The sequence below is a fragment of the Podarcis vaucheri genome, assembly GCF_965113315.1.
Source record: "Podarcis vaucheri genome assembly, chromosome: 6".
Taxonomy (NCBI): Eukaryota; Metazoa; Chordata; class Lepidosauria; order Squamata; family Lacertidae; genus Podarcis; species Podarcis vaucheri.
Window position 1 is genome coordinate 66,681,632 of NC_138764.1, and position 24,472 is coordinate 66,706,103.

General features: G+C 41.3%; 1 protein-coding gene across 7 annotated transcripts in view; it reads left to right on the forward strand.

The window, feature by feature from the left end:
• Positions 1-24,472, forward strand: part of SRGAP2 (SLIT-ROBO Rho GTPase activating protein 2) — a gene marked incomplete at its 3' end in the record, with an annotated part of 205,565 nt that overhangs the window by 46,488 nt on the left and 134,605 nt on the right. For all 7 annotated transcript variants that reach the window (XM_082228287.1, XM_082228290.1, XM_082228289.1 and 4 more), the window contains exon 3: positions 14,785-14,977. In XM_082228287.1, coding sequence (XP_082084413.1) covers positions 14,785-14,977 — 193 coding nt within the window. The remainder of the gene's footprint in view (positions 1-14,784; positions 14,978-24,472) is intronic.

A 24,472-nucleotide genomic window follows, 5' to 3' on the forward strand; every position in this document is an offset into this window, starting at 1 on the left:
TGTTTGAATCTGATAATCAAAGTGCACCTTGAAGCAATTTTACAACTACAGTGGTTCCTCGCAAGACGAAATTAATCCGTTCCGCGAGTCTCTTCGTCTAGCAGTTTTTTCGTCTTGCGAAGCAACCTTATTAGCGGATTAGCGCTATTAGCGGTTTAGCGGTTATTAAAGGCTTAGCGGCTTAGCGGCTAAAAGGCTATTAGCAGCTTAGTGGCTTAGCGGCTTAGAAAAAGGGGGGGAAGCGAAAAAAATCACAAGACTCACAAGACTTTTTCGTTTTGCGAAGCAAGCCCATAGGGAAATTCGTCTTGCGAAGCGCATCGAAAAACGGAAAACCCTTTCGTCTAGCGGGTTTTTCGTCTTGCGAGGCATTCGTCTTGCGGGGCACCACTGTAGCTGCTGAATCCTAAAAAAAAAGTGCATGCTTAAATTTATCGCCTCTGTAGTAATTCTAAAACCACCATGGCAGCAGGGCATTTGAACATATAGATATGGATGGATATACCTGTGTGCACATGAACCTGCAACTGCCACACCTTTGTAAATTGGTTTGTCTGGGTTGACATCCTCTCTAAATGAGCACTTATCCTTAATTCCAGAAACCTGGTTCATTTTTGTGTGTGGAGGCAAGTAGAACCTCTTTTGTTGCAAGTGCAACAGAATGTTGTAGAGTGGAAGGCTTTTGTTCAGCGTGCCAGCCAGGATTGGGCTGGGTTTCTGCTTTGGTGTTGTAGTGGGGATTGCCCACGTAGTTTTTTCTTTCCTAAAGATTCATTGTTGAGCAATTCAAACTATATATTTCCAGAACTGCTGTTTTTACATTTTTTTTATTAGTACAAATAACAAGAAAAAAGTGCTTGGTTTGCTCACAAAGTGAGTTTGAGATTTACGTTTCACACTGAAGCAGAACACCCTAAACTGGCAAGAGAGTCTAGTGAACTTACCAGCGAAAGGGTGCCTTATTCTAAGCTCCACTTGAATAACATTCGAAACCCAAGTTAATTGTAGCTTTATGAGACAGGAGTTTCTGTTTTAGTTTAGAGGTTGATTGTAGATGTGGTCTAGGATCTAAAATTACTACTTCAGCTGACTGCATAAATGTGACTCTGTGTTCATTGTGGAGCATTTTGTTTTTGACCTGCTGCTGAGTCACTTGAAAGAGAAAAGATACTAGCTCAGCCACACTGCTAATTAAAGTTTGGGTTTCTGTTTTGTTTAGGTAGCTTTATATAGTCAACTTTCCATTAATTCATTTGAGGGCTGTAAAATTTGTTAACTGTTTGGCTGCAGTTGAAATTTCTGGCAACCCTCCTTGCTTACTTCCTTCCATAGCCTAGCCTGTCTTGTCCTTGATTTCAATGTGTGCTGGCATGTATTCCATATATCTAAAATAGTTGGGAGATCCTGTTAGTTCTGAGGGAAGAGGTATCTGCGTGTGACATACAGCATATTCTACAGAGAAGGCTCCCTCTGGAAAAAGATGGCTTGGACTTCCAAGTCTCCAGCGTGAAAGAAGACCATCACTCGTGTCAAATCACCATGAATCTTACTATGTTTGATTTTCACAAAGACTGGCAAGAGTTTCTCTGCCTGTTAACTTGATCCATGTGGGTGGTCAAAACATCTCTTACTGATTTTTTTAGTACTGTGAGTGGACCCTTGTTATGGGTTTGTGTTATTCCTCTCCTCAGTCTCTTATCATTTTAAATTGCTTGGCATTTGGGAATAGGAGAAATGCATCTTGGAAGTCCTGTGCTGTGATAAGGTAGATGGGTGCCAAGGAAATCTTGGCTTTCCTCCCAGAACGCTTTGTTTATTTCTCTTTTTTCTCCATCTTAGGAGGACACAAAGGGCTAGGGCTCCCATTTGGTTGCTCATAATAGAATGCAATATGTATTTGTAACGTGCCAAATCCCATTGGTTCAGACAGGTATTTAAAATGAATTATTTTTTAATCTGCATAATAAAAGAAAACCAGAAATTACACTATAAGAGCTGGTTTGCAATCGTGCTCTCGCACAAGTTAAGCAGTAGTGGCATCACTGTGGAGCAGTGTGCGCACACTGTGCGCCAGTGATATTGCAATTACTTGGTTTGGAATGCAAATTGGCAGATTCCAAAAGGGCTCCTGTATTCTGAAATAGACCATCTCAAATGGCTCTAGGTGTTCTAAGCACCAGTAAGGGGGTCCCTGCTAACACAGACAAGTAAAAGGGGCTTCTTGCACAGCTTAAATTACAAGCTAAGCTGGCAAAGGAGCTCCTTTTACTTGTCTCTGTTATCAGAGGCTCCTTTTCTTGAATGTTGCTATGGCAATGTATCAGAAACTCCGGATGCTTGAGATGCTGCCCCAGCATTAGGGAGATGGGAGAGATATATCATCCGATTTCAGAGGCAGGTAATAGGTTTGAGGGCTCATGGGTAGAAAGGGTGGGACAGGAATTTGGATCCTTTTGTTCATCTGAAAATGATAAGGTTGTTTTTAAATGTTGCAAGTTTCTGTGCTTGAAAAAAATGCCAAGCAAGTTCCTGCAGTTTCTTCCTTTCAGAGCTACATACGTGGTCTGCTTTTGCTTTCTCAACAACAGAATTTCCCGTGAAGTTTGTCATCTTTTGAAAAAAACTGCCATAGATTTTTCCGGAGGATTTCTTCAAATCCGTTGATCTGTTGGGAAACTTTGCATTATTGAGAAGCACGTGAACACAGATTCAACAAACTTCCTGTTTTATAAATGAAAGCTCATAACAATACATATTCAAAAAAAAAAACCCCTCTGTCTCACTGGTTTCTAGCGAATTCAGCAACTGGGAAGCAGGTGATTTCAACCCATGTAAAGTGGAAACCCTTAATGTAAAGTAATGCAGCATCGTGTCTTTTTATGAGCAGTTAAATTAGATGCTGAGGCGTCTGGGCCAAGTGAGGCAGATTAAAGCAGAGATAAGAGGTAGGAAAAAGAAGAGATGAAAAGCAAATCTATGTGGACGCAAACAATTGTAGACCTCTACAATCAGCAGAGCAAAGCTATTTCATTTCCCTTTGGATTCCTGAGATTATTGTTGGTATTTCTCATAGCTGGCTAAAAACATAACAGCAGCATTTTTTAAAAAAAGAAAGAAAGTAAGAGTAAGTACAGCTGCCCTGTAGCAAGAGGCCTTTGTATTTTAAGAGATGAGGGAGAGAGTTCAAGACATTTGAATGTCTGGATGTATGAGATGTTTGCAAGATGAAGCAGGGGTGTGTTCAGTGATCAAGCTCTGGTCCGCAGGGTAGTTCAGAATTTTCTGAAGATCCTTCTAGTCAAGGTCATCTTTCTGTTTGGTTTACTGCACTATAAGCTTTCCTAGTCAATGACTAAATGACTACTAAGGTACTGCAGAAAGGTGTTTTTTAATAAATAAAATGCGGCAGTGTTGGCATGTAACGCTGGTCAGAAACAATGGTTGGGGACCTTAGCTGGTGCATACAGCTTGAGTAGTTCCCCCTTTGCTCCTTCCTTCCTAGAATGGGGAAACAAACTACAGTGGTACCTTGGGTTAAGTACTTAATTTGTTCCGGAGGTCCGTTCTTAACCTGAAACTGTTCTTAACCTGAAGCACCACTTTAGCTAACAGGGCCTCCTGCTTCTGCCGCACCGCCAGAGCACGATTTCTGTTCTCATCCTGAAGCAAAGTTCTTAACCCAAGGTACTATTTCTGGGTTAGCGGAGTCTGTAACCTGAAGTGTGTGTAACCTGAAGCGTATGTAACCCGAGGTACCACTGTATAGTGGAATAGGGAAACAAACTACAGAGTGACTGACTCAGTGTTAGCTTAGCTATGAATCAGTGCTTGTATTTTGTTTTCCTTCCAAGAAACCATGATCATAAGCCAAGGTTTGTTTTTGGCATCCCAGTTTGAGAGAAACAAACCAACAGTGCTAGTTAATATTCATTTGCTAATCCTGCTGCTCTGTGGTTTATTTCTCTCATTCTAGCTCAGGCTTCCTCAACCTCGGCCCTCCAGATGTTTTTGGCCTACAACTCCCATGATCCCTAGCTAGCAGGACCAGTGGTCGGGGATGATGGGAACTGTAGTCTCAAAACATCTGGAGGGCCGAGGTTGAGGAAGCCTGTTCTAGCTGGTTAAGGGACTGCTTAAACTGTGTGCACTAGAATGCAGCTTGTGCACAGGCTAATTTCCCTAAACATGATTAATGGCCAGCATTACATCTGATTGCAGCCATATTAGTGCAGCATTGGTCAGCCTATATAGTAAGTCTTACCTGATATAGCCTCAGCGAAGATGTCAGAGTTTTGAACCTGCTGGATACCAAGGCTTAGTCGGGCATGTAAGTGCTCTTGTGATAAAGTATGTACATTACTTAAGCAGTGGAGCTTCCTGTCAGCATCGCCCTAGAGCCAGTGCGCCAACTGGACTCATGTACCACAACCCCGACTGGGCTGGGCGAGCTGGGTAGCACCGCCAGAGACCTCCTTCCCGCAGGAAACGGTCACAGTGCTGTGGACTCACAGCTTAGAGCTCAGAGCACCGGATTCACTGTCTCAATAATTCAGTCGTTGCGCAGCAGAGTTTTGCAGAGTCTTGCAGAGTATAAACCACTCGGAGAGCAGCTCTGTAAAATATCTTCCTTTTATTCTATAACTACAACTATGGTACAAAACTATATACAGAGCTAAGTATTCTGAGCATAAATCAATGCTACACTGAGAGGCTGCAGCTGCTCTTAGCAGCAATCTTATCTCTAGGATCTCTAACACTCTCACTCTCTCCGATACACTGACTGACTGACTCTCTCTCACACACACAGATATGTTGCTGGGCAGAATAATTAAATAGGCAGGACACGCCTCCTCTTCTCTGTGGAGTCAGCAGAAATCATCAGGAGATGGTCAGGAGATTCTTGGGTATGGGAGGGGTGAAATCTCCTCACTTCCAAGAGGATACTATAAGTTAGTTAAATTCATACTCTGTAAAAAAGGGAAAAAGTATCAGTTACTTTAAAACACCAGCATTCATAGAAATGAAGGAACCCTGAGGGTCTTTTAGTCCAACCCTGCAAGAATCAAAAGCTCAAGCATCCCTGACAGAGGGCCACCCAGCCTTTGCTTAAAAACATCCAATGAAAAAGAGCCTACCACCTCTCATGGGAGTCTGTTCCACTGTTGATCAGTTCTATCAGAAAGTTCTACCTAATGTTTAGTTGGAATCTCCTTGCTTGTGATTTGAATCCATATTGCATTATTTATCTCTGTTTTTCAAATTGCATTGTGACTCTTAAGGGCAAAATGTTACTCACACTTGGCTCTTAAAAAAAAAAAAGAACACAGCCCTGCTGTGTTTATTTTGGGTTTTTTTGTGGGCTGGTGGCCTAGTGAAAACTGGGTGGATGCACCAGTTTTATCAGCCAGTGCCACCAGTGCACTCTCTGCTGACCCTGCCATTCACATGATTGCACCTGTCCTTTAATGCCATCCTGAAGGTCCAAATGGCACAGGCTGTGTTGAGGTTCCACGAAGCCTCCACCAGATTCCCACTGGGTCATGAGCCCTCCAGCAACGTTCTGGTGTCGGCATGGGGGCTTGCATCTATATGAATGAGAGATTTGTTCTCCATGTGTTACAAAGTAATAACCGTTCCAAAGGATCAAATGCTTTCCTGCTGTCCACAATAGGGCAAAAAGTGTAGGCAAGCCAATATTTTCCTATGAATTTCAGTAAAAAGGAAAACGTGCTGTTGGTTTGATCCCGTATGGGGGTTGCTGTTCAGAATTAATTCCTTCTTCTTTTGTGCTGTATACCAGTTGGAGTTCCTTAATTATAATTAGCAGCTGCAAAGCATCGATACATCCAAGAGTTGGCATTATGCCTGCTCAAACTTGTGTGGATACAATCTTGGTAATTGCTGCTGCTTTTTAACCTCTGTTGGAAAGGGTGTGTGTGTGTGTGTGTGTGCCTTGAGTTTGTTTTAAAAAATACTGTCATAATGGAATCATCCTGGACTAAATATTGGGTTAAAGGATTAGGGCTTTGTGACTCGGCTTTATGCAAATGTAATACCCCAGCTCTTTTAGAATAGTGATGAGTTGCTTGTGATTGACAAGGAGCATCCTAAGGCAGTTAGCATATGGAGTGGGGGGAAGGGTTAGTTAGAGTTAAGGTATGTTAAGGAAGAGCGGTTGGCATTGGTGGAGGAGAGAAAACATCAAAAGAAAAATGTTGTTTAGTCTCTGGATTTACTACTGTGGGGATTATTGCTTACGAAGATAGCATCTGTTTATTATTCAGTTCTTCAGTAATTATGAGCAAGTTTTCTTTTTATAAAAAAAAACCACATCTGTCTCATCTCTATCTCTTTTGTAAGTGTGAAATAAAATAGCTCGCTGAATCTATCTCCTGCAGGGTGTGGCACTCAGAATAGCATCACCTGTTCTTTAACTAGTGCAAGAGATGCAAGTTTTCATCTTGGGCCCTTCATACCAAACTTAAGTTTCTGTGCTGTTATAAAAATGTATTGGTTATAAAAATGATATGAAGAAATAGGAAACCCACAACCCTTCCTGTTGAAAGAGAAAGTTAAAACCTTTGGTAAAAGTACTCTTTGTAGCTGATTTGCCAAAATTATATTCAAAGCACCAAGGCCAATATTTTTGCATTGAAAGTTGATTTATCTTTGGTTTAGAATGATTGACTATTATTTTACCCTAGGAATCTGGAGCCTTCATTAGTGTCTCATGATGCATGTGTCCTGAAGGTTCTTTTAAAAGGCAGTGAAATGCCACCGAGCCGCATGAGAGCATATTAACCTGCACTGGAGAGCACATTAAACTGATGCTGTGGTTCCTTAAGGCTGACTTTAAGGTGCTGGTTTTGATCTATGGCTCCCTAAGTTTTTTTGAAACTTGGAGATCTGAATGCTCTTTACATTTCATCATGATCCCCAAAGTGTTGAGTTGTCAGACTTCAGAGTTATAATTTCTGGAGCTCCACACTTCATGTGCTCTACAAGGATGATAAAAACCCATCATTGTAACTTGCAGTTAAGCTTGTCCATCAAGCTAAGTTTGAGCCCGCTTTTCTCATCTCTTACTTCACCTCCTATACTTCAAATATTTTTTCTGTGTTTTATGGTGCTGCAGGGAAGGAAAATTGTCTCCCACACTTTGTACTTCTATTAAGCGATTCTAGGTGACAGGCTCCCTGTTGGGTCAGCTGCAGACTGTAGCATGTACTAAGCCTTCAGCAAGCCTGAAAGCAATGCAAATTCTCCTTATGTAGGTTGGTCTTTTGGTGGCTACAGCAGATAAGGGGTTGTTAATTCGGTATATTTTATGTTTGGCTTGTTAAATAAATAAGGAAGATGAATCAGGCTGGCTCTGCAATTTATGTTATCTCCTCATTGTTTCTCGCTTAGTTCTCTCTCATACAAAAATGTTACTCTTTTGTGAGATTTCTTACGTGACCATCCGAGAATGTGAATTTTCAAAGAAAAATTGAGAATGCAGAGTGCTGCTGAACTGTTTCTTTAATTGTAAGATTTTTTTTAAAGCCCCTCAAGTTAAATTTACAGGGAAGCTCCATGTGGGCTTGCAATGAGCCTTGCAGATACTCGCTGGTGTCTGCATGTGGCAGAGTTCATGCTGTGAGGATGCTTCTAAATTAGACTCGCTGTTCTAAAAATATTGCAGTGTCTTTGCCCCAAACACACATTTTTCCCTTTTCAGGATTCTGATTTGAGGGGGTGGTGAAAACATTTCTGCAAGTTTACAGTGAACACCCCCCCCAATGAAAATCTCTGGATGGGTTTCCTTTAAAAACAACAACACCCTATGGTCTCTTTTTAAAAAAATAAGGTGAACATATTACCAGATGTTAACAGATAAAATATTAACATATAAACATATATGAGGTTCTTACCCAAACCTTAAGATCTTTTTCAGAGGCACTGCCCCAAGTGCCTCACCAAGCAAAATGAAGTGGCTAACCATGAGGTGTGTGGGTTACTTGGTATCATCTTCCTGGTTCTTTTTGACATCTGGAGAAGACCGTTTCATTTACCCAGCCCTGCAAAATATTTTTGGGTCTGATCCTTTTTTTTTAACATAGTTATTTTAAGTTGCATTTTAATGGTAGATTAAACAAGCATTTTTTAAAACAACAACAACAACCCATGAATGGCCCACGTGAAGCATGAAGGGAAGGACAAGTTGCTCAGGAGAGCCAGTGTTTAATGTGTTGGTAGTGATGTCTGCCATTCAGTGTTAGAAACTGAGATATGAAAGCTAGGAGCTAAATGGCACCTTAATCCTAGGTTATGGGCACCAGAATGGAGTGTCTTGGTGTGGTTTATAACAAAAATGCAAAGCTGAAAATGAGTGAACTGCAGCTAAAATCTTATGTTCATTTTCCACATGGTCTAGTCTTCATCAGAAAACTGCAACCCCCCCCCAAAGCCATACTTCCCCTGCCTGCCCTCCCTTATATTCTTATGAGGGTCCCTTCTCCAGTCTTCAGAGAGTGGCTGGAAGTGGGGAGGCAGATAAGGGTCTTCCTTTTCTTCCAGCAGGGGCAGTTTTAATCTGAAATCTTAGGCTCAGGATCCTGCACCCAGAGCTCAGAAACTGCTCGGATTAATGAAATTCCCTGTCGCAAAACGTGCCTAGAAAAATGGGGGTTTCGAACGCTGCTGCCATTCAGATTGTGAAGATAGACAAAAGCCTGGCTCAGATCATGGCACACAGATACACTGAGTTATCTTGGTGAGTTTTCTATCAAGTTAGCAACCTTGCAGGAAGAAAACTTTCCCTAGTTAAGACAGGCTACTGATAATGTATTCTGACTTCCTCCCAGTGTCTCTGTGTTAAGTTTTGTTGCGGAAATGGGATGGTTGTGCCCTTTCCCCCCATTTGTCCTCTGCTTGTGGTGCACTGTGGTTTTGGGATTATACAGGTTTAAATGACACTCTCCAAGCTTTCTTTTTGAAAGAAGTGTTAAATTCCAAACTAAATTGGTTCAGGGTAAGTAGTTTAGGTAGGAGTTACCAGTCCTTTCAGTATATTTATTGCATCTGCAGTTTCTTTTGGTAAGCTGTGCTGTAATACAGTGGCCCACTGTGCCTTAGTATATTCTGACAGGAGGTGGTGGTGGTGGGGGAAACCCTCTGTTTGTATAAGGATTGGGATTGGATAACAGGAATACATTGTATAGCCTTGGAAAACTTTCTGGCCTTCAGGAAATTCCTGCATTTTTGACTTCATTTTATTTGCAGTCACAACAACAACTAAAAACCTGCGAAAACCTAACAGAAAGGGGCACTTGGGCCATCAATGAACTATTGTTCCCCAGTGCCAGCAAACCCAATCAGCTACTGCTTTCCCTCGAATGGAAATGCAGTCCTGTGGAAACTGCAGAGCACTGGTCCTGATGTAGCACATCTCTGCAGAAACAAAAGGGAGGAACCATTGACTGTAGCTTGCAGGATGTGACATAGTTGTTAGCTTGCTTGGCCCAGTTTGGTTTTACTGAGCATAGCAGTCCTGCCTCATGACAGTTCATAAAAACACAAGCAACGTATCAGGCTATGTGTAACTATATAAATTCTTTTTAAATGTGATTCAACATATCATATCAAAATATATGGTTCTGTAGACCAACTTAACATATAAACGAAACATATTATGAGAAATTAAAGTCCAGCAGATTGATCAGGAAATACAATCTATTCAGTTCTTATATTAGCAATATCCATGGATATCAATCTTGTAGTGTTCCACATGAAGATGCTGTTAAGAATTCTAGCGTTCCTTGTATGCAGGTATCAGATGAAAAACTTGGAAGAATGGCACATGCAGAAAATAAGACAATGATTCCAGGATAATCCCATGTTTCACCCAACCAGGCTTCGTCAGCCGTGCATACTCTGGATTATATAAACGAACATAATGTGATGTAATTTTATACAAAACCAAGTAAAATAACACACATACTAAACAATAAATTTACATATCATATTCTTGTATATCAGAGACATGGAACATGGAACATGGAACATAATGGATTCAGTCATCACGACCATTAACCTATATAGAGAGGCAATATTGACTACAACTACAGGTGGCTATAATTTCCGTAAATGCTTCTTAAAGAGACCATATTTTAACTATAAACTATAAATAATTTTTTAAAGAAATTGATAATATTCCTTTAAGGTATTAACCACATAATAACTCATAAAAAACGAATGTAATCTAATTCTGTCAAGCCTGAAGGATGTAAAGTGTTGAGTAGAAAAATAAATCTGGTTTCTTTCTGCAAAAGAATATTTTTGGCTTGTTCTATAGGTCCCTGATATGCCCAGATGACAAAAAATGTTCAATCCTCAGCAGAATCCTTAAAAGCATCTTCACGTGTAACACTACCAATCAGTTGGCTGGATTTCAGAGTATGGTGGTGTGCTTTGAACACAGTGAATTCTTACTACAAAGAGCAACTGAAAATACTACGGGAGCTTGTTTTATCCAACAGAGAAATATAATTCCGGGAAAAGCTAATTAGGCGGCATATAGCAAGTGATCAGATTGTTATTCATTGGTCTCTTTAGACCAGGCACCCCCAAACTCAGCCCTCCAGATGTTTTGGGACGACAGTTCCCATCATTCCTGGCCACTGGTCCTGTTAGCTAGGGATGATGGGAGTTGTAATCTCAAAACATCTGGAGGGCCGAGTTTGGGGATGCCTGCTTTAGACCTTGCTTCCCTGCACAGGTCCCAGAAGACCAGTACTCTTGATTTCTCCTACTACAGGCAATTTCTCCTACTACAGGCTGCCTGTTTCAGCACCTTGCATTCCCCGTGGGATTTTGCTGTCTCAGAACTAGCTCTGTAGGCTGCCATCGCTACCTGCCCCCAAAGCTGCAAAATGATTTCCTCAGCAGGTGTAAGTGTCATGATTGCTATAGAAACTACTGGATTTTCTGTACTCCCAACCTTCCTAAGAAATCAATGAAAAGCAAGCAGGAATGGGAAGCTGTGGTGAGCAAAAGACATCCATTGACATTATCTCTCCAGGGGAGCAACACCTACCCACCCCCATAAGGCTTCTTTCTTACTTACTTATACATTTGTATTCTGCTGTGCAGCTGCACCCATGTGCATCTGTGCAACATTTGAAAAACCATTTCTACCACCTTTTAAAAGTTTTTGAGCTCTGAGTCTTTTTATACCTATCTGAGAAGAGCTGTTGTGCTGCATCTAAAACTTTCTGTGGAATTAACTGGAGCACTATAAAGCAGCTAATTGGATTATATATACTGTATACACCCACCCACACCCATACACCCCATTGGTCTTCAATTACTGGGTTGTGAAGTGTCCAAACTGACTGATGCCCTTTTTTTTAAAGGTGACTTGCAGTAGCAAAACCATTGCATCGTTGTTTTTAAAAGCTGCTTTAAGAGAAGCAGGGGAAGGGTTATATGGTAAAACTATTAAAAGTGAGTCCTGTGTTTGGAGGTTGAGTTAAATATGTTTTGGGTCTGCAAATGCTGAAGAGTATTATTAGTATATATTTTATTCATGTGATGGATAGGACACATGAAGACTCCATGCAGTTGTTTGGGTCCCCTGAACAGTTTTGGATAAAGTAGCCTTGAAGTTGAACCTACCTCATGGAAACTTAAAAGATGCTTGGCATATCTGCTCTGATTGCTCATAAAAATGAAGTGATGTATAAAATGCATTTTCTTTTTCCTTCATTGCCTGATCGTTGGCCCAGTTCTGTGGTGCTTGAAGGTTAAGATGATTCTTTCAGCTTTTCAAAGGGAAAGGTTTTAGACCTCTGAACATTGCTCTGAACAATGTGGTTTCAGTTACTGACCAGATACCTACCTGTAGGTTCCATTTTTCAGTCAGTAGTTTTTCCTCGTTTTGATGTTATATCCAGTTATGGCACCCTTGCATAAATAGGGACTTGGCTGCAGCATTCATCCTTGCTGCCTAATATGCTTAGAGGGTTGTGGAGGGATGGGGACTTTAGAGCAAATGGGGGGACATGGGAGCTGTGGGGGGAAGGAGAAGGACTGGGGAAGTCTCAGCAGCTGGTGTGATGTTGGATCTTATCCTTGCTTCTTTGTCTGTAGTTTGTGTGCATATAAAACAGGCCATAAAAAAATAAACACTTGCAAAAGCCCTTTTGCTCTAGTGCTGCTTGCACTGAGTTTTGTATCCAAATGATCCAGAGTCGTAAAGAAAAGACAGAAGCTCAGTGAATGCTAAGTGTTGCATTTGCTTATTTATGTTGTTTGGTATCAGTTTGATCTGGGAATGAGACTGTTATATAAATAACTGAGATCGGCCACAGAAAATTCACAGACATAGCAGGCAGTTCTAATTAGCTTTTCAAATGTCCAGGGAGTTTTGGAGGAAAATGCATAGCTGATCATTTTCTTGGGCATTTAGGGGGCTGAGGCAGAGGCATTATTAATGGATCTGCAACCAACTTGTTTAATAGCTCAGTAGCCAAAGGCCGTAGGTTGGTGGGGTTTGATATAATAACTGAGAATGGTACTTTTACTTGCCAGATGTGATGTCACTTGTTTAGCTTTCCCATGGGTCAGAAATATATAGTTTTATACTTCCAAAGGCTATTGCAAGCATTGGGTGGTCTTAATAAAACATTTATCTGCCCAAGTAGTAAAAATGGTATATTAACAGCCGTGTCATCTATGCTAAAACCACTCTCTGTGCAGGCGAAAGGAATCTGCCTGAAAATTTTGCCCAAAGACATCCTTTTCATGAAAAATGAAACAGTCTTGTGACCTTTTCCAATTGGGAATGCGAATCTGTTGGACCTTCCAAAGGCAAAGTATTCTCAATTTGATGTGCTGCATTTAATTGCAGTGGCGCAGCTGGAGTCCCAGCAGCTAATTGAATAATCCCAAATTGGTGTCTTCTGGGAATGCCCGGCATGATCAGTGCTTTGGTTTTGCCCTAGGAATAGCCTGCAAAGGAATTTGATGGAGAGTCTCTGGAGGGAATTTGAGCTAACAGCGGGGAATTGCAGCATTAGCCGGCCCTGTAGCCCTTATCTAGAGAGATTCAGTACATTTTTGGACAATGACCGCTTCGTTGGGATGCCAAATGTGCCCTTGACACTGCTGATTGATAGAATCTTCAGCAGTAAAAGCCTTCCTTGTAAGTGAACTGTATTGGGTTCCAAGTTGCTTTGTTATCCCTTGGCCACAGTGTCCAAAACACAATTATAGTTATTTTTCTGTCTACAGGCACAATTCATCATGGAGAGCTTTTGCTGACATTGAGGTTGGTTAGAAGCCAGAGGGGAAGTGAGAGGCATGGGGAGCAATTTTAGCCTTGATTTTACTAACTGGCATGTACATAATATTTATAGCATTCATATCCTGCCCTTCCTCCAAAGAGTGAAGGGGAGCGTACATAGGGCCATCACATTTTCATTCTCAGTAGCCTTGTGAAGTGGGCTACACAGTGGGACTAAAGTATGTATGATGCTAATTGCATTATTCCCAATTATATTGTGTGTGTTCTTTTAAAAATATAATTATGGACAGAGTGATTTTAATTGGGAATGGAGTTGGGGGGGGCTTAACTCTTTCATTCTTGCCAAATAGCAGTGAAAATTGTCCCCTTTGCTACAGTTAGGCTTTGGGGTGGGACACCCCCATATTTGCAATGTGGGATGGATTTATTTTGTCACCAATGGTTGGGGAGATTAAAAATCTCTCCATGCATTGCATTTCCAGTCACTCCCCATGCCTGACATGAAATGTTAGAGAACCACATTGTGATTGGAAGTAAAACAAAAAGTGGAGCATATGGTTTGAGAAGAATGGTATCGCAGAGTTGGAAGGGACCCTAAGGATCATTTAGTCCAACCCCCTGCAATACAGGAATATGCAGCTGTCCCATATGGGGATCGAACCTTTAACTTTGGCATTATCAGCACCATGCTCTAACCAACTGAGCTATCCAGCTTAGGCCCTGTGTGTGTAAGCTAAGACCATCCAATATGTATTCTGAATTGGTTTGAAACCCAGGTCCTTCAGTCAGGGTTCGAAATTAGCAGGGCACCAGGCACATTCCATTCCTAAAGATTATCCATTTGTGAGCACCTCAAAAAGTCTGGGTGCCATTTTTTTGCATCTGGCTGACACTCAAGGATTACTGAAATGTATGTGCTTTGAAATCTCGAAGTGTATGTTAAGGATAAACAATATGTTAAGGAGTTTAACAATAAAGAGTAGAGTATTTTGAAAACTGAAGTATGATACCAATATTTTTATTGTAAACACCAAATTAAACATGTATTAACAATTTCTGTTTAAAATGTGATATTAACATTGTGTAACTTATGTGAATTTCATATTGGGTCATGCTTATGAAAATAATAAAGAGTGTTTCCCACCCCCCCTCCCCCAAGTGACAACTAGACATTCTGTTTTGGCGCCTACAACCGAGGTCCCAGGAGCCATTTGGCTCCTAGCGTCTCTATCCCAGTTTCTAACACTGCCTCCAATTATATACTTGTATATAACACTATCTGGTACTACACTGTATGATTGTACAATTTTGGCTCTTCTTTAGGTAGCTCAGAGTTGCTGACATGGCTCTCTTAGGCAGTTTCTTACCTGATGCCTGCTTAGTTTTAACCAGTGTTCTAGCACTATGACCACCAGACATCTTGTTATATTTTATGATCTTTTTAAGAATCTGTTTTAACACTCAGCGTGTGGCTTCCCTCTCCCTTTGTTTTACAGAGATCCGAGCCCAGCTTATTGAACAACTGAAATGTCTTGATCAGCAATGTGAGCTTAGAGTCCAGCTGCTCCAAGACCTGCAGGATTTTTTCCGCAAAAAGGCTGAGATCGAGATGGATTACTCCAGGAACTTGGAGAAGCTAGCTGAACGGTTTCTGGCAAAAACAAGGAGCACCAAAGACCAGCAATTCAAGTAAAGTGTTCTTTCTTGCGCAAGGGAGGGGGTAAAACAAACAAACAAATAACATGAAAACCTATCTATTGATGAATGAATGAATGTCTATAACAAAGTACGTGGAGTATTTCTTCTTCCTGTCTGGTTTTTTCCTGTGAAGCAAATGCTGGACAGTAGTTTTTAACCTGCTCCTCCTTCCAGATTTAGCTTGGGAGGGTGGGGCACTCAAATGTGTTGTGTCAGCGTATGTGATCTCTGCTGCATCACATCACTTGTGCTCATCTCTTGGTTGCTTGCCCAGTGGGAAGATGCAGTCTCCTGTGAAATCTGGTACTTTTATGCCCTCTGTTACTGCTTCCTTCCCTCCTCTTTGTGCGTTAAAGGACCCCAGAGTGGAGGATGCAAATCTAACACATAACTGGTGTTTGTCAGTATAAAGTGTGGCCATTGGAAAGCAAGGATTCTTCCTAAAGCTGTGCCACTGTAGCTTGTTGCTGATCTTTGTGAACTGTGGCTGCTGTGACTTTGTTTGAAGTGCTTCAGCTTTGATGCCTGTGAGAGGTTTCACACATGCAAGCAGCACCAGCATTTCCCACCTATTTGCCATGGGTTGCTAGCAGGGGCTCCTCCCATTCTCTGTTATGATAATCACTGGCATCAATGACAGGATGTGCAAAAGGAGAGGAGGAAATGAGCCTCTCCTGCTGCTTATATTGGCTTTGAGAATGGATATGGATTGTGAATCCTCTGAAAATGAATGGAAGGCTGTTTGACATCAATGTCAAAGGAAGGGGGCTCAGTATTGTATAGCTGCGTCCTTCAAGCCTGAAGGACAGCAGTCAGAGTGGGTCACCGTCTATATCTGACAGCCACACAGTTTGAGGGGGGAGGGGATAAAGAGAAAGAGAAGCTGCTTTTGTATCAAAGACATAAGTGAGATCTTAGGGAGCATATGTGACCATGATTCATTTTTGCTTCCTCTGCCGGCTACATTTATTTCTGGAGCTGCATGTATGCACTTGAAGATGGTGCTTTTAAAGGGAACTGCCCCCCAAATTGTGAGCCAAATGGGACAGTCCTCTGCATTTTCATTGACTCAGTAGGACATGATCTTTTACCCCATAGCTCCATGGCTCTGGTGAGTTACGTGTTTCATTTAAAAAATTGATATTTGAATAAAAACCTGGTTTCTAATACTATGTATCCCCTCAAGACTCTTTGTTTGCTTTGCAAACTTAAAGGTGGCCAAGATACTCTGTGCAAATGCACTAATCCTTCATTGCATTGAGCAATATCCCTGCTAATCTGCCTATTGTGCAGCATTTTATGTTGGATACCAGCATTTTGGAACAGAATGGAAATGTATTGCTCATGAACTCAGAAGCACATGGCGAAGGTGCTTCTGTAATATCTCAGTGTTCTTATCCTAGAAACTTTATTTTCATCTTAAAATGTTCCTAGCACAAACGTTTTCAGAGATGTGTATGAACATGTGATAGCATAGAATTGTTTAAAAGAACAGAAACATGGAGGCATCCAAGAGAACTCAATCTAATGGATGTTAGTGTGCTAAACTTTCCTGCTTCTAAAATATCCCTAGCAAATTTTTTGATCCCAGGGTTGCAAGTTTCTCACATTTCATGAATGCCAAATTCATGATATGTTTTGTGGCAGAATATATGCAGCCAACATCTTGTGGTTTTGCAGTTCCAAGACTCATGGGAATGCCATGCAAGAAATGCAAATGATGTGTAAATTAGACATGGCTTTCTGGCTCATTATGAGATCTAGTATTGCTTTCAGATGGATAAGATGCCCATCTCTGGAAAAGGGGAAAGGCCCTGCTTGTTGTCTGTATTGGACTACAGGGAGAAGGGAACCTTCCTAACTTCTGCTGCATAGCTCGACAATGTGCGAAGCCTTTCAAAATGTGTTGTTGGGATAGCAGCTGGGATGGCAGCTTGATGTAAAATCAGTGTTGGGATCACAATAATATCTGCTCCAGAATATTCAGCCTGTTCTCGGGAGAAAAGATCCATCTGGATGAGCCTCCATCCTAAATTCAGTTTGTTTAATTTCCAGCCATTGAGGGATTAGAATGCTTTGTTTTTATTACTCGATTTAATTGCTGTGTTTGGGAATACGGTTTGGCTGTGATGGGAGATGCAACCTTCCTTTTTACTAGAAAGTCTTCCTCTGAAAGCCATTAACTTTTCACCCTTTGGCTTCCTTTTTATACAGCTTTGAAGTGGTTCACCTTTTGTTCTCCCCCTAACTGATACTTAATGCAAACATCCTCATTAAGACATACCCTGCACTACATCACCACCAAAGCCTGATCCCCTAAGCATAGCCAATAAAGAGAGTTGTAAGTGTCCTTCTCATATTTATAGAACTATAATTGTGTCTTGAACATTTTTTGTCTGCCATTTTCCATCAACAGCGGGAGGCTTTAAAAATGCTTTAGATCTGCACTCTGTGTGCCATTAAAGAGAAATGTCAGTTTTGGGTAGTTGTTAGTTCTTGCGTAGTCCAAATGCACAACCCCTAGGTTTTTCCAGTGATAAGTGCAAGAATAAACTTCTGTTTAAAGATGGTGTCAAATTTCCCTAGTGGAAATGCTCTCTCATTAGAGACATTTTGCCTATAGCTGCTGCTTTCCTTCTGTTGGGTGTTTCAGTTGAACATTTGATATGGAAGTTGTTAAGCTAGCCAGCAGGCTTTTAATTAATGCTTCAGTGTGTGTTACTCAGAAGTGTTGGGGAACAGTTGTAGCAGATTACTTTTTTTCTTTCTGTTCATGGGTGAAATTTTGTTTGTTAAAGCAGAGTGTCTTGGTTTCCCATATGATAATAGCCTGAAGCGTGATGAGTATCAAAAGTAGATAAAATGGTGAATATGATCCGTTGTTCTAATTTGGAGTACACAACCTTTTAAGTTATGGAAATAACCAGTTTCCTAGCACTGAATCTCACCCATCCCTACAGCAAAATTTTCACAACCCATGAAACCTGTGTTTTGGGGTAATATTTCATAGGTTGTTGGAGGCCAGAATTCTGTCACGAGCAGCTTTTCCTGTTTTAGTGTTTGCATCTTATAGATGCTATTTTGGTGGTTTCCCTGCTTGTTTTGCAGTGGTGTGATCAATTTTTCCCCAGTCAGTGGTGATTATAGGATAATATCACTGTTTACAGCTTTGAAATGTTCCAAGTTGTCTCTTCTTTGTCTTCATTGGCGATCACTCGTAGCCGAGTAAGATTGTCTTCCATGAACACGGTCTTAACAGTGAGTCTGTAAGTGACTGTGGAGGCCAATTCTGGATCCACACGTCTTTCCACAGTAGGGACATAGGTTTCTGGGCTGGAGTTGATCATGGTGACGGTTTGCCAAATGTGCCTTCCTCTTAGCACATTTCTCCTTTTCACCTTGAGTTTGTGCTTCTTCAAAGTCCATGACACCTTTGGTAAAGGTTGTTCTCCAGTTGGAGCGCTTGCAGGTCAGTGTTTCCAGGTTACCAGTGCTTATACTATATTTTTAAAGATTTGCCTTGAGAGTGTCTTTAAACCTCTTTTGTTTTCCTCTGGTATTTTGCTTTCCATTATTAAGTTGGGAGTAGTTGCTTTGGAAGATGATAATCAGGCATCCGAACAACATGGCCAGTCCAACGAAGTTGATGTTAAAGAATCATTGCTTCAACACTGGTGATCTTTGTGTGTTCCAAGTTGTACAAAAAGTAAAGGTAGACCTGTTGGTTCATAAGAATAACTCCAAAATCTGTATTAGCCAAATCTGTATTGGTGTCTTTTAGATAGGCCTACTGAAGTATCACAAAATAGCATGCAAGCTTTTGAGTGCTGCTGAACTTTTCACCAGGGTAGGAGGTAAGCAAAGCAAAGTTGGGGCAGGGAGAAAAACTGCTGGTGATGATGCCATGAGTCTATATCTGGTATGAATCTTAATGCAGAATGGGGAAGGAAGTAGCAGGCATTCAGATGAAACTCCTTTATGTACCACACAGGTATCAGGTTGCACCAAAGCCTGGGGGGGGGGGGAGAGAGAAATAGCAAAGACTGATTCCTCAACTCTGGAATTACAACAGCCAACTGTTAATCCCAAGTTTGTCCCTTTACCTTTGGGTAAGACACAGAATTTCCATCATAGGTGGAAAACAGTAATAAAAAGAAACTAGGGAGAAAATAGGGCGGTATACGATGAATGACAACAGGGAGAGATTAATTTTTGGTGGTGTGCCTAAACGTCAATAGAAGCAAATTTGGTAACTTTACCTAACAGCTGGAGGAAATGTTCCCTCAGAGAATCAAGTTTTATCTTCAGGTGACAGAAGACCCTCTTCTTCCACTTCTGCTGTTTAATGGCTAAATTCAGTATATTCCAAGCCGAATGAAAGGTAGCTGTGTTTGTCCATAAAAAACAATGCCAGAATTCATCGCAGGGCAATACCTAATAGCAATACCTGCTAGTCAAGCTCTCCTTACCATACGGTGTGACAATTTTTCTCTCCTCTCTCACTTCGCTTTATTTTACTGTCTAGCCTGATGAAGAGCTTAGGAGAACGCAAAACACTTGCACACCAACACACACACACACACACACACACACACACGGTTGGCCAGTTTAAAGGTATTCCCCTAATATGGATTTTTGAAATGCTTGTAACGGTAAGTCATGTTCTTTCTTGCTACTCAGGAATCCTCTCATCTGAAGATCAGTCTGAGACCCTTCAAATGCCACTACTTTCCATCTCAGCTGTTTGTGTCACCTGCCATCTGTCTGTCACCCATGGCGTTCCACAAAAGCCTCCAGTTTGAAACAAGAGAGAAGGCACTTGAAGGCCGGTGCTGCAATTCTTATAAGATTTTGTGAGAATAACAGCATCTTTCTGTCTCTCTTGAATTTTTTTCATGTCTTCTAAAACTCTTCTTCTGTAAGGGCAGAGAAAGCAACACATGTAGGCATTGTGCAGTGTATGAACACTCACAAGGATGTTCTTCACCTGTTAATAAGCCCATTTGACAGGGGCCCAAAAGGGCAATATCCCCAATTTACCTCTCTCCTTTCCTGTTTCCAGTGAATGACAAGATTTAAGGCCCTTGGGATTCAGACAACATGCTTGTCCCCCACACTTCCATTTCCCCTTTCCCCACTCACTCCAGCAACTATCATTGTCCCCTTGAAGCACAAATTTAAAATGGGGTTGTTTGTCTCCCTTGCCTCAGCAGGTCCTGTGCATCCAACTGCATGTAAGAAGGATGCTGCTTTATGTAAGCCATAAAACTAATAATGTAGGGACTATATTGGAGGACGGATTAGTAAGAAAAATTACTGCTTCATTTTCTTTTTTGCGGTTTCTGATATCTCTTACTTCTTTATCTTGAATCCTTTAATCACACATCCTGAATTTGAAATGTGGTGTAGATTAAACAGCTTTACTTATTCACAGTCTCAAATTGACTCTCAATCACAGTTTGGGTTTCTAATGCCATGTGGTTACTAAAAGGGAGCTGACTTGGATCTGTGTCTTCCGATTTCACACATGTTCAGGCCATAGTGTGGAGTGTATTTGTGAGTAAATAACACAAAGGTCACCTCCAAGTTTGTCCTACCTTGAAAGGAAGGTGGGGAACCTGTCAGCCCCTTTGTAACAGGTTTACTTTACCCAAAGTAGCTCCAGAAAGTTTCTCCCAGTCCATGAGCTGTTATAGGAACGGAAGTCAGAGAAGCATTGTTTATTCTGTGTCTACCACATGGGTTCAACATGACATTAGAAGAGCTCAGGCACTTGTAGCCATGATATATAAATAAGCTACTTTTTCTGGTCATTGACGTGAAGGGAGAAGAATATTGAATTTGTCATGGTGCTGCTAAACGTGCAGGAAAACAGACACCGAGGCCTCAAACTGAAGCTTTGAATCAAACACTTTGGAAGCCCCAAGAGATTTTGTTCTTTAGCAGAACTATTTCAGGGTAGCAGATGGTTTGAAATCTGGCTCCAAGTCCCAAACTCTCTGCAATGGATGCAGAACAATGGATTTACCTGCAGGGGAAGCTTCTGATGCCACTGTTTTCTCTTATTGCTGAAGCAGGAGCTATGTGGCATGGAAGGATCCAATGCTAACAATGCTCTTATTGGCAAGTCTATTATGCCCTCCTGCCTGTAGTTGACTGTAGTTGAATCAGGAGCTTGCATTTGCTAAAGGGAGAGTTCAACATAGATTTCAGGGATGAGACCCACTTCTGGCTTTCCACACAGCTGCATCCTAAATAATGATGATGATAATAATAATAATAATAATAATAATAATAATAATAATAATAATTTATAATGAATTACCTATATGAAGGTTAGAGAAGTGAATGTCCAACAGTGAAGCAACTTTTTCCTGACATTTGTAACTCTGATTTGTTCTATCATTTATACTGCCAAATTACCTGCGCTATATCTATACCGTATTTTTCGCCCTATAGGACGCAATGGCCCATAGGACGCACACACATTTCCTCTTTTTTGGGAGGGGGAAAAGTACACCCTATAGGGCGAAAAATACGGTACATTGTCTTGCAAAATTACACCTATGGCCTGCTCAGTCTCCAAAATGCTTAATTACATTTCTTTTCAAGGAGGAGCATGGTGTCACCAGTATACTGATGACATGCAGCTCTATCTGTGCATTCCATCTGAATCAGGAGAGACTGTGGAGGTGTTGGACTGGTGCCTGGAAGCAGTGATGGGCTGGATTGGGGCCAAGAAAGCAAAACTGAACCCTGAAAAGATGGAGGTGCTCGTGGGTAGTCAGCTCTCATATCAGGGAATTAGGTAGATGATGTTTTGGGAGTGGCTGCACTCCCCCTGAAGGAATATGTTCATAGCCTGGGAGGACACATTGATGTCATATCTGTCCAAGTGGCCTCTGTGGCTAGGAGTAATTATGCCCAGCTCAGGCTGGTCCACTAGCTATAGCCATTCCTGGACTGAGGAAGTCCGGCTTCAGGGGTCCTCCTGTCTGGAATCTGCTGCTAGTACAGGTTGGTGAATGGTTTAGCCCAGGGGTAGGCAACCTAAGGCCCGGGGGCCAGATGCGGCCCAATCGCCTTCTCAGTCTGGCCCGCAGATGGTCCAGGAATCGGCGTGTTTGTACATGAGTAGAATGTGTCCTTTTATTTAAAATTCATCTCTGGGTTATTTGTGGGGCCTGCTGGGTGTTTTTACGTGAGTAGAATGTTTGCTTTTATTTAAAATGCATCTCTGGGTTATTTTGGGGGCATAGGAATTCGTTCATTCCCCCCCCCCCAAAAAAAAAAAATATAGTCCGGCCCCCAGCAAGGTCTGAGGGACAGTGGACCAGCCCCTTGCTGAAAAAGGTTGCTGACCCGTGGTTTAGCCCAGTGGGACCACAGGTCACCAGTCCTGAAAGCACTGTGTGTGGCTCCTAGTGAGCTACCATGCCCAACTCAAGCTGTTAATATTTGCCCTAAATGGCTTGGCACCCAAATATCCAAAAGAGCACCTCCACCAGTATCAACCATCTCAGTTCTTACAGTCTACAGGGGAGATCCTGTTGGGGGTGCTGTCTCTGGAGGCTGCCTGGTTGGCACTGACTCGTAACAGAACCTTCTTGATAGGACTCTCCCATTTGTGGAACGTTTTTCCTGGTGAGGTGTGTCTGTCTCCCTCAGTGTTAATGTTTAGGTGGAATTTTAAAGCATTCCTGTTCACCTAGGCACATGGTGGTTGAAAGACATTGTTTCTGGCAACTTTGAAATTAGTAGTTGTGAGGATGCTTGTTTTTTCTTTAATTGTTTTTGTAGTTTGTTGTTTGCTATCCTGGTATTCTTTGGTTGGCGGTGATGATACTGACAGCAGCTCTGCGTGTCCTGGGTGAGAGACTTTTCTAAGTCTTCTTGCCCGAGTTCCTTCAACTAGACCTGCCAGGGACCTTGAAACAGTCTATATACAAAGCATGTTCTCTGCCATATCTCACCAAGCAGCTAAACAAAAGTAACACTGCGGCCTATTTTAAGACAGGATGATAAAATGGCTTTAGAAAATGAGGATAATCTTCGGAAGTGAGATGCTAAGCAGCAATTGTCAACTTCCAACTATCAGAGCAGCCAGGACATCCCAGCATGAAGTTCAGGCGACTTTTTGGCTGCCTGTGTCCTGAAGAGGATGCAGACAAGCCTGGCAGCCTTCAGGCTGAGCACTTGTAAACAACAGATGTTCACAACTAGAATATTGGGTGGTGATTGTGGTGGGTTTTTTTAAGGACTTGAGGTGTGGGGGAAATGAGCCTAAAGATCACCACTGCTTGAAAATCTTAAAAGTATATAATTAGAAGAAAGAGTGCATTATGACTTTAAGTGGTTTGAAAGAAATAAGCCTTGTATATGAAAACAGTGCTAAACCTTGAAAATTCTATTATCACTCGGGCATTTTCCTAAGTGATCTAAGAACACCTTGTACTATGGAGTGTGTGGATTGTTAAATTTCAGCATGCCATTAATGATGAAATGGATTTATTGAATATTTTAATACAAAAAGGATGCATATATTTAATATAAAAAGAATACATGCCATTAATGATAACATTGATTAATCACAGCAAGAAAAAGAAGGATATTGATGTTTTTATTAAGATTTTGTTGTAGTTTTATTGTTGCATGTTACATTTTGTTTGATATCCTCTATCTTGTGTCTGGGTATGTTCAGTGGCGGGGTGGATTATAAACAATCACAATAAAAAGGTAAATAATGTCTATTTACCTTTTTATTGTGTTTCTTTATAACTAGTTTTAATTAGAAATATCTTTTTGATATTCCATTTCCTAAGTACTTTCATCTTGTAACAGATGTTAAGATCTGGGAATTAAATCTATAAGCTGTTGTATTTTAGTACTTAAATCTCATTGCAAGCTACTGAGGGCTAAACTTCTAAATATCAGTCATTAGATTTGAAAAATTAATATCAACCTCTTAAGTGCCGTCTTTTATCTTGTGTGTGTTTGTATTTTAAATATGGTAAACGGGCATGTTAAACTATTCAGAACTTTTCCTTTCCTCCCCATGATCCTAGGAGTGTATTTGGCATACACTGTTTTGAGAGACCTGCTTTATTCCCTAGCCTTTGTTTGAATTACCGTATTTTTTGCTCTATAAGACTCACTTTTTCCCTCCTAAAAAGTAAGGGGAAATGTGTGTGCGTCTTATGGAGCAAATGCAGGCTGCTCAGCTATCCCAGAAGCCAGAACAGCAAGAGGGATTGCTGTTTTCACTGCGTAGCGATCCCTCTTGCTGTTCTGGCTTCTGAGATTCAGAATATTTTTTCCTTGTTCTCCTCCTCTAAAAACTAGGTGCGTCTTGTGGTCTGGTGTGTCTTATAGAGCGAAAAATATGGTACTCAACAGCGACTCAGTGGGCCTGTTTTGTAAATCAAAACACTAGGAATGCCAGTTGATTTTGCCGTATTGAATTGGTCCTGCAAATGTTCAGATACA